This window comes from Argentina silus (genome assembly GCF_951799395.1).
Source record: "Argentina silus genome assembly, chromosome: 19".
In the NCBI taxonomy this organism is placed as follows: Eukaryota; Metazoa; Chordata; class Actinopteri; order Argentiniformes; family Argentinidae; genus Argentina; species Argentina silus.
In genome coordinates, this window is record NC_139673.1 from 10,369,766 (window position 1) to 10,379,765 (window position 10,000).

The window sequence follows — 10,000 nt, forward strand, 5'->3', positions numbered from 1 at the left end:
GTGTGTGTGTGTGTGTGTGTGTGCTCTATAGGTCTATCAGTGCTTCATGGTATGTGTCTGTGTGTGTGTGTGTCTGTGTGTGTGTGTGTGTGTGTGTGTGTGTGTGTGTGTGTGTGTGTGTGTGTGTGTTGATGTATGTGTGTGTTTCAGTGCGTTGCAGTGTGCAGTGTGTGCGCGGCCGCTACAAAGAGGAGGAGTGCTCCTGTCAGTGTGAGGTTGGCTACGGAGGAGCAGAGTGTGCAGGTGAGTTTATGTACGTATTTGGACTTGTATGTGTGTGTGATTGTGGGGAGGGGAGTGTGCCATGTCTGTTTGTGCCAGAGAATGCATTCCTTGAATTGCTCGTTTCAAGCCAGAATGGGCTGTTTGGAGATTTATTCAGACTGAAGTAGCATTTTAATCAGTTAGTTTGAGCCAGTATGGATTCCACTGTTTACTGTGTGTTTGAGCCAAATGTATTTCAGTGTTTACTGTGACTTTGAGCCAGAATGGACTCCAGCCTGCTCAGTGGGTTTGAGCCAGAATGAGGGGTCATTGCTGTTATCCCTGCTGTCTCCATGTGCTTGAGGCCTGCTGTGTGTGTCTGTAGAGAAGCTGCAGTTTCCCTTCCACAGCTGCGATGTGAGGATAGACGGCGAGTGCTTCATGGTGTCCCCAGAGGCTGACACCTACTACACTGCCAAGAGCCACTGCCAGGTGAGGGTCAGGGGTGTGTGTTTGTGAGTGAGTGTGAAAGAGAGAGAGAGGCTGAGAGGATAAATCATTATTTTGAAGAGAGATAGAGAGGATTTAAACCTGGCAGATAAAACAGAGTACTGAGGGTGTGTGTACTGTATCACTGTCTGGTAAAGTGGGACGTCACTAGAGACGATGCAACATTGACATGAAAGTGGTCCTATTCGGCTGGAAAAACCATCATGTAATTGAATATTCTTCATTATTTCGCTTTCCCTATCATTCCAGAACGGCAACAATGTGAAAAACTGCGTAGGTTAGAATTTAGGGTTAGGGTTTTTTCAGCTATATCAGCGTATGAATCCAATACAACTGTTTTATCACACTCAGCAATCAAGCTAAAATTGTTATATTTACTAGTTTCTAGTTTACTTTCAATACAAGCTTGCTGTGTTTGTCTCCAGATAGTTTTCGTGGTCATGGTATTCTTTGAGTGTGACCACCTTACCAGCGTATGAACACAGGGTCTGGTGTGTGTTTGGACCCCCAGGAGCGAGGGGGGATTCTGGCTCAGATCCACAACCAGAAGGTTCAGGACATCCTGGCATTTTACCTCAGTCAGCTGGAGACCAGCAACGAGGTCACTGACCACGACTTTGAGACACGTAACTTCTGGATCGGTAAGGTGTTCCTGCCCTGTACCGTCTGGTTCCTCTGAAGATGTCTTCCCTCACTAGATGCCATAATGGTTGTTGTAGTGTCTAGTATTACGGGCTGTAATGTTTTCTGTAACACTTGGCGATAATTCATTTTTCATTTTTTGAAGAAATACCACAAATATAATGACAGTATGTAACAGAGTTTGTGGTCCCCAGGTCTGACGTACAAACCTATGAAGGATTCCTTCCGCTGGGATACAGGAGAGATCTCCATGTTCAGCAGCTTCGCCTTCGGACAGCCTGACAACCAGGGGTGAGAGAGAGAGAGAGAGAGAGGGAGAGCAGAGAGAGAGAGAGAGAGAGGGAGGGGGGAGGGGGGACAGTGGTTTTACGATGCTGTGCCATCACAGTATGGTCTAAACTCCTGCCTCTCATCTCCTTTTCAAAAAAGGTTCAAAAACTTTCCGTATTTTTGTGGATTATTTTTCAAGATGAAGTGGGTATATGAGTAGGGGGTGATTGACACAAGTGAGGCACTGGGAATGGAATTCCTCTTTTCTCTATGGAATGACTGTATTCATACTGTCACTGAAATTCTATACTGTTCATCATAGTCATTATTTAATCCGATGACTTTCCCTTTGATAAAACTGTTTGAAGGCTGATCTGTCATTACCCAGCCTAACCACCAGGTGTCTCCCTGTCTTCTCTTTCTCTCTCTTTCTCTCTCTCTCGCTCTCTCTCTCTCTCTCTTTCTCACTCTCTGTGTCTCTCTCTTTCTCACTCTTTCTGTGTCTCTCTTTCTCACTCTCTCTGTCTCTCTCTTTCTCACTCTTTCTGTGTGTGTGTGTGTGTGTGTGTCTCTCTCTCTCTCTCTCTCTCTCTCTCTCTCTCTCTCTCTCTCTCTCTCTCTCTCTCTCTCTCTCTCTGCAGGTTTGGCAACTGTGTGGAGCTGCAAGCATCAAGTGCCTTCAACTGGAACGACCAACGTTGTAAAACACGCAACCGGTACATCTGTCAGTATGGTGAGCCTCTACCTGTATACCTCATTGGGCTCTACCTCCACTCTATGTGGACGGGGACGGAGAGAGAGATGGAGGCAGTGAGGGAGAGATGGAGGGAGGGGGAGGCAGAGGGAGATGGAAGGAGAAAGAGAGAGAAAGAGATGGGGGACAGAGAGATATTCTAGAAGTAGGCATGCACCTTAGTTGTCATGGATAACTCCTCTCTTTGAAACACTTCTACCATCAGGGTGTCGCAATCTTGGTCCAGATACCGTCATTAAAACTATTCATTATTTGATTGGTTCAAAGATCACGGAATTCAAAGCACACCCCATTTCCTCTCGGTAATGTCTCGATTCACCTGACAGTCATTGTAAACACCTGCTGGATGTCACCATGGCAACATATTCCAAAAAAATAAAAAAGTGACAACAGCTCATTAAAAGCTTGTGAGAGACCCCGGAACATCTGGGCCTCTTTCTCTCCACCGCTAACCCTAAAATGGCGGTTCAATACACAACAAAATCAGAACCCTCATAAAGCAGCGGAGCCCAACAGTACCAGTGTTTACTGTCTGCCTTTATGAGGGAGAGTTTGTGGGACACGGCCCACACATTTTAATCACACACTCAACTGGAATCAATGGCACTCAGCACTCCCCATAAAGAGCCTTTTAGGGATCGATATGCGTCAGCTCCTGTGACGGCACGTAGTGTTTAAGTACGCACGCACACACACGCATGCACATACGCACGCACACACACACACACAGACACAAAGACATGCGCGCACACACATACACCATACACCATACACCATACACACACACATACACGCGTACACACACACATTCACACACACACACACACACATGTGTACATGTACACACACACACACACACACACACACACACACACACACACACACACAAACTTGGCTTCTCTTTAATCCATCAGTGTGATTGGAATGGGGGGCAGTGTTTTGTTTGGTTGTGTGTGTGTGTGTCTGTGCAGGTGGCAGGGTCTGCAATCTTATATTGATCAGCCAGGGCGGTTGTAATGCAGTCAGTGTTGCTAGGGTGACATCTTAACTGCTTAAGAGCTCTTAATCTCTTGGTGTCGATTGATGGAAAACGATCAGTGCTCTCGCCTTAGAGAGATGAGTATTTTGAAGAGACGGGTCAGTAGAGGAGGAGAATCGGTCAGTTAGACCCATAGGTAAGTTAGGGTAAGACCAGAGTAGGCCAAAGCAGGCCAGAGTAAGGCCGGAGCAGGCCAGGGTAAGGCCGGAGCAGGCCAGGGTAAGGCCTGCGAGTATGTAAGAGTAAAGCCAGAGTATGTAAGAGTAAAGCCAGAGTAGGGTAGAGTAGGTTAGAGTAGGGTAGAGTAGGGTAGAGTAGGGTAGAGTAGGGTAGAGTAAAGCCAGAGTAGGGTAGAGTAGGTTAGAGTAGGGTAGAGTAGGGTAGAGTAGGTTAGAGTAGGGTAGAGTAGGGTAGAGAAGGTTAGAGTAGGGTAGAGTAGGGTAGAGTAGGTTAGAGTAGGTCAGAGTAGGTCAGAGTAGGTTAGAGTAGTTTAGAGTAGTTTAGAGTAGTTTAGAGTAGGTTAGAGTAGTTTGGAGTAGGCCACAGTAGGTTAGAGTAGTTTAGAGTAGGCCACAGTAGGTTAGAGTAGGGTAGAGTAGGTCAATCTAAGGCCAGAGCAGGTACAGGTTGAATGAGCAGGGTCAACAGGGAGCGATAATGTTGGCAACAGGACACATGTAAAAACACATGTGAACCAGTGGGGACCATGTTTCACACGTCCACCTCCCCCTCCCCCCCCGTCGACACCAAGCACTCTAAATAAAACAAAAGATTCAATGGAGCAACACGGAGTGAAATGAATGGATGTGACGGTGATTAATAGCTCTCCTCCACACAGCCCCCGACACCCCGACCCTGCAGGTATAATTGCAAAGCTGCATTGATGTGCTCTGTTAATTGGCAATAAAATGATAAGTGGAAAGCACAGAGCCTGAGGGGTCTACACAGATACACCAGATGAGTGTGTGTATGTAGGTTTAGGGGGGCTTAGAGATTGTTCTCTCTTTTTTCTTTTTTTTTTAATCAAAAACCAGGCCTGATAAGTGATCTCCAGATCTGTGTGTTGTGTTTGTGTGTGTTCGAGCGTGCTTGTATTTTCTTGTATTTATTTGTGTGTGTGTGCGTGTGTGTGTGTGTGTGTGTGTATGTGTGTGTGTGTGTGTGTGTGTGTGTGTGTGTGTGTGTGTGTGTGTGTGTGTGTGTGTGTTTGTGTTTGTCAGTAAGTCTGGTGGATGTGAGTGTATGCATGCATGTATAAGACTGTGTGTAAGAGTGTGTGTGTGGAAGCTTCTACACTCCTAGACTCCTCCGCTGTGTTGTAGAATATTAATGTCCTCTGCACAGTCACGTCTGAATGGAGCGCGAGGATTACTGAGGATTTGTGATACAAACCACACAATTTATTTCCTCAAGCTCAGCTCTATCTGTCTCTATTACTCCTATGGCTCTCTACGTGGTATTGAATTGTGTGTGTGTGTGTGTGTGTGTGTGTGTGTGTGTGTGTGTGTGTGTGTGTGTGTGTGTGTGTCCACAGCTCCAGAGCACATTGCCCTGTGGGAGGTTGGTCGGTGATCTACACCTGAGGCCAGAAGAGCACATAGTTGCAGGGCTTGGAGAGAGGGGCCGCTGGCCAGGGCTTGGCTGGGCGCATGTCTACGGCAAAAAAAACGGGGAAAATACTTCTATTCTCTACAGTTCCACAGATGCTCCCCTAAATCAAACGGTCCCGTCCACCCTGTTTATTATGCAGTGAGACTTGGCGGCCGTATTGATGTAGACGTCTGAAACCAACCTTTTCACTGACCTACCCTCCGCTTTACTTAGACTCTACAATGCAATGAGCCTGTCTGCGCCAGCCACAAGCACACAATGGGGGAATGTACAATCTGAAATAGGGGTTGAGCTCCACTCTAGATGGTCCATGACAGCAACATATGGTTTTGTTGTTATGCTATTGTTTGCATTTTGAACGTTTTTTCTGTACCCAGCTTTAGCTGCATTTGTTTTGGATAATTGCCTTTCATGTACTGTAATGTCCCGCTGCATTCTCTGTATCGTTGTCTCAATTCTCCTCAATGCACTGAGTGTACAGTACCATGGCCACGACTGTTTTTGCTTTCAAAAAGATTGAAACACACCGTATGAACAGTAGCTGGATTAAAGATGGTTCACACATTTGCACATCTCTATTTCTGTTGTATCTCCAGCATGAGTGGTGTGTGTGGTGTTTGTTTGTTTGTGTGTGTGTGTGTGTGTGTGTGTGTCTGTCTGTCTGTGTGTGGGTGTGGGTGTGGTGTTTGTCTGTTTGTGAGTGTCTGTGTGCGTGTGTGTGTGTCTGTGTGTGGGTGTGTGGTGTTTGTCTGTTTGTGAGTGTCTGTGTGGGTGTGGTGTTTGTCTGTTTGTGATTGTCTGTGTGGGTGTGTGTGTGTGTGTGTGTGTTTATATGTTTGTCTTCATAGACTAGTTTGTGGAAACAAACACAGTGTTTATGCTGGGGACCAGCGCTGAGGTCTTTCAGGGTGACAGCACAGACAGTGTCCAGCGCTCTCTACGGACGGAGGATGAGTGTGTTCAGCTGGCTGGCAGACGTACAGGGAGAGGAGGAGGAGAGGGGGAGGAAGGAGGGATGAGGGATGAGGGAGGAGTGGGGCTGCAGAGAGGGGGATTAGACCAACCTGCAGCACTGCAGTGGAATCATGCAAATGAAGAAAGCTGTGAGGAGGTCACAGGGTTAAACAGGTGGGCGGTAGAGAAAGGAGACAAGCTAGAAAAGTGTGTGTGTGTGTGTGTGTGTGTGTGTGCGCTCACGCGTTTATGCCTGCATGTATGCATAATGTACTTGCATCAATCACAGTTGTTAATACTGCACAAAGCTCTTGTCTGTATCCCAACTGTCAATCAAACGTTTCCGACTACATATGTGTCTCTACGCCACTGAAGATGTTTTCCCTTTTATGGGCATCGGTTGTCTTAACACCCCGGGCAAATACCATAGAAATAGTTATCGCTTTTGAATAAATGGTAGGGTAAAGAAAAAGCATCCCTTAGAATATCCCGTTTAACAGCAAAGATTATTATAAAACATCATGAATAAGATGATGTATTCTGACCTAGATCTTCGTCAATGCTGTTGTTGTGCGCTGCATGGAAAATATGACTGTTGGTGCTGGAAGGCCTGGGAGCTGAGTATTGATTGCTGCTGGTGCAGAGAGAGGAATGTGCAGATACTGATGTCTCTCTGTCTGAGAGATAAGCTAGGACAGAACCTACTTGCTACAACTTACATACTGTCATTGAATGTTCTGGGTCTGATGAATATTTCTGCATACTCTGTGTGTATCTGTGTAAGAGAGAGAGAGTGAGGGAGCTGTGTGTGTGTGTGTGTGTGTGTGTGTGTGTGTGTGTGTGTGTGTGTGTGTCTGTGTGTGTGTGTGTCTGTGTGTGTGTGTGTGTGTGTGTCTGTGTGTGTGTGTGTGTGTGTGTGTGTGTGTGTGTGTGTGTGTGTGTGTCTCTGTGTCTCTGTGTGTCTGTGTCTGTGTGTGTGTCTGTGTCTGTGCCTGTAGGCCAGACGCAGTGTTGACGTAGCTGCCCGGTCTCATGGTGCCCCCTGATAAGCTGGCGCCGTAGAAGGGCTCAGAATGGAGGCAGTGCCAGTGGAATTAGCTTCCATTGTCATGGTAATGACAGTGATATTCCTGCCCCCGTCCGGCATGGACCTACCATTGTATGGAAACAGGAATGCAATTTCTCCTGCGGCGGAGAGCGGAAGGAGGATGACAATTACTATCCTGTGTGAGAGTGAAAGTCCCCAAATGACTCTCCATTCAGGCAAGGCCGAGGGGCCAGCAGCCAATTAAAGAGGGAGCGGGGGGGCGGGCAGCAAAAATGACCCAGCGCTTTTACTCAACACACGTGTACACACATACATACACCCATACACGTGCAAATGTGCACACACACACACACACACACACACACACACACACACACACACACATAGCCACACACACATACCCACACACACACACACACACACACCCACACACGTGCAAGCGCACACACCCACACCCACACACACACATTCAGGAATACACACACACTTATGAATACACACCCTCTTAAAAGGAAACACTCAGACACGCTTTCTCCCTGTTACAAAAAAATGCATCCCTGAAGTGCAGTTACTTTCAAACCTCAGCAATCCATATATTATATATTATACACTCTCCAATAACTCTATTGGTGAATATTATTCAGCACCACACCACGACTCATAAACATGAGTTATTGATTTGAACATGTCTAAATATTTGAGTTTGGGGACATCGGTAATGCAGCGGAGATATGCCTGAGCGCTATACACAGATACTCACACAGACGCTATCCATCATGATTAAACGCTTCTGTCATGTTTATGGGATCAGACAGTCTCCTCTGATTTCCACCGGCGTTTATCTGCAAGCGAGCAGCGCCCGGGAAATCTCGATGGAGGATGACAGGGGTGGTAAAACCAGTGACGCCGCCTCGCTCTTTCACAGAAGAATGGAGTACCTTGGTAAAAGTGTACCGTAGGGAGGAGATATATGAGAGGCCTTTCACTGGGGAGGGGAGAGAGAGCCCAGATGAGTTTGGTTTAACCAGCAGCTGATAATCACCCACAACAATAGAGCCAATTACTCAGAGCGCAGAGATAACTGGGCTCCCTCTCAGACTCAACCACTCCTCCGCAACGCCTCATTTATTCCAGAGGTGTTTGTCTCTCTTTTTTTCCCTTTCTCTTTCTCTCTCTCTCCCTCTCTTTGTCCGCTCTCCCTATATCACTTTCTCTTCTTCTAATTCCGTCTTTTTCGAAAGGCTCTTTCCTTCTCTCCTACTCGCTCTCCATCCTGACCCCCACCCCCGCCCTTTCTTTCTCTCTCACTCTCCCTCCATCTCTCCATCCTAACCCCCCCCCCTCTCTCTCTCTCTCTCTCTCTGTATAAGCATGTCAAAGCAGAGCCACTGAAGGGTGCAATCAGTAGTCAATTAGACCTCTTTACATCTCAATGGTAATGAGGGCTCAAATGCCTACACCTGCAACATGGGAGGGGAGGGGAAGGGAGAGATGGAGGGAGAGAGAGAGAGAGAGGGGGCGGAGGAGAGGGGGATGTCTGATGGCAAGTCTATGGGGTAGTTAAGTAAATGCGGCCCTATAGAGACGTCTCTGTGGTCTTTGAGGGCTTCAATGTCTGCTCGTATTCAAACCTCCTCTCAGGAACAGAACTCATTAGCGCTGAAACACCAGGTGACTCCACTCTGCTTTAATTGACCAATGAAGGGCTAGAAGTAGACCCTGTAGGCTGCAGCTCTCCAGGACCACAGCTGTGCTATTACGGGCTCAGGGAGAATTGTTAAACCTCCTCCATCTTCTTTCCTCCTGAGGTGTGTGACAGAGATGCGCATTGACGTTTTCTCTTCGGAGAATAAATAGCATGGTGCCTCTTTCTCAGAGAAAAACCCGGCTCAATTTTATTTTTTTTCTCCTCCAAGGTATTAATTCTTTTCACATTTATTTTTGCAGCTCTCAAAATCCATACACACAAAGCCAATTATAGGGTTATGGGGAAACTGACTTATCAGACAACACTGTTCAATATGAACGGGAGCCTAATATTAGCTGAAACCAATAACTGAATCTATTCAGAGGGAGAGAGTGAATATGGTGCGGTTCCCACATCATTAAACCAAATATCTCTACCTCCTCTATCTACATTATGGGCACATGGTCTCTCTCTCTCGCCTTCTTTTGTCTCTGTCTTTCTCTCTTTATTGCTCGGAGAGCGCTCAGCAGCACATTGCATTGGGATGCCAGATGAACTTTGATAAGAGTTAATGAGAAAGCAGCGTTGTTCAGGAAGAGAATGGCCCAGGCTTCACTTCGATAGCCTCCTCTTCTCACCACGAAACTCGGAGAAAAGGACCGAACAGCCACCCACTTCCGCTAGGTCTGAAAGGGGAGAGGGGGGTGGTGGAGGGGGGGGGGGGGGGTACAGCACCTTTACTATTCTCCATTTTGTGGTTGACCTACTCGTCAATGCAGGGACGTGTACAGACTTATGTAAGGGCATAGATGGGGGGGGGGTTTCCGGAAAAGGTCACAACGTGGGGTCAATGTGATGACAGGTTGACAGGTTGACAGGTTGTCCATCACCCTCTGGCGTCAGCCCCTTGACCTGCTGTGTACTTCAACCCAATCAACACTTCAACCCAATCAACACTTTAACCCAATCAACACTTCCATGGCTTCATTGCGTGAACATTGAGCAGCCTTAACGAGTGTATGAAATTGTATTAAAATTAAACTTGTATTAAATGTGGTCTAAATTACTGCAGGAATGTGCGTGTGTGCGTGTGCGCGTGTGCGCGTGCATGCGTGTGTGTTATTCGCTGATTCGTCAGATGGCGAGGAGCGGAGACGGGGCTCGCCTCAGACATGAGGGAGACGCTAATGCAGCTCTTCCTACCGCTGATTAGAACCATTTATCTGAGAGGAGAGGGAGGGCGGGAGGGAGGGAGGGGAGGAGGGAGTAGAAAGGGAGGAT

At 47.1% G+C, this 10,000-nt stretch overlaps 1 protein-coding gene across 1 annotated transcript in view; it reads left to right on the top strand.

Annotated features, from left to right (window-relative positions):
* Window positions 1–4,991, top strand: part of LOC310820006 (C-type lectin domain family 18 member A-like) — a gene marked incomplete at both ends in the record, with an annotated part of 13,792 nt that extends 8,801 nt beyond the window's left edge. Inside the window, 6 exons of the mRNA XM_083691468.1 lie at window positions 151–243; window positions 590–696; window positions 1,226–1,355; window positions 1,551–1,647; window positions 2,268–2,359; window positions 4,954–4,991. Coding sequence (XP_083547594.1) covers window positions 151–243; window positions 590–696; window positions 1,226–1,355; window positions 1,551–1,647; window positions 2,268–2,359; window positions 4,954–4,991 — 557 coding nt within the window. The remainder of the gene's footprint in view (window positions 1–150; window positions 244–589; window positions 697–1,225; window positions 1,356–1,550; window positions 1,648–2,267; window positions 2,360–4,953) is intronic.
* Between the last annotated feature and the right edge of the window lie 5,009 nt (window positions 4,992–10,000).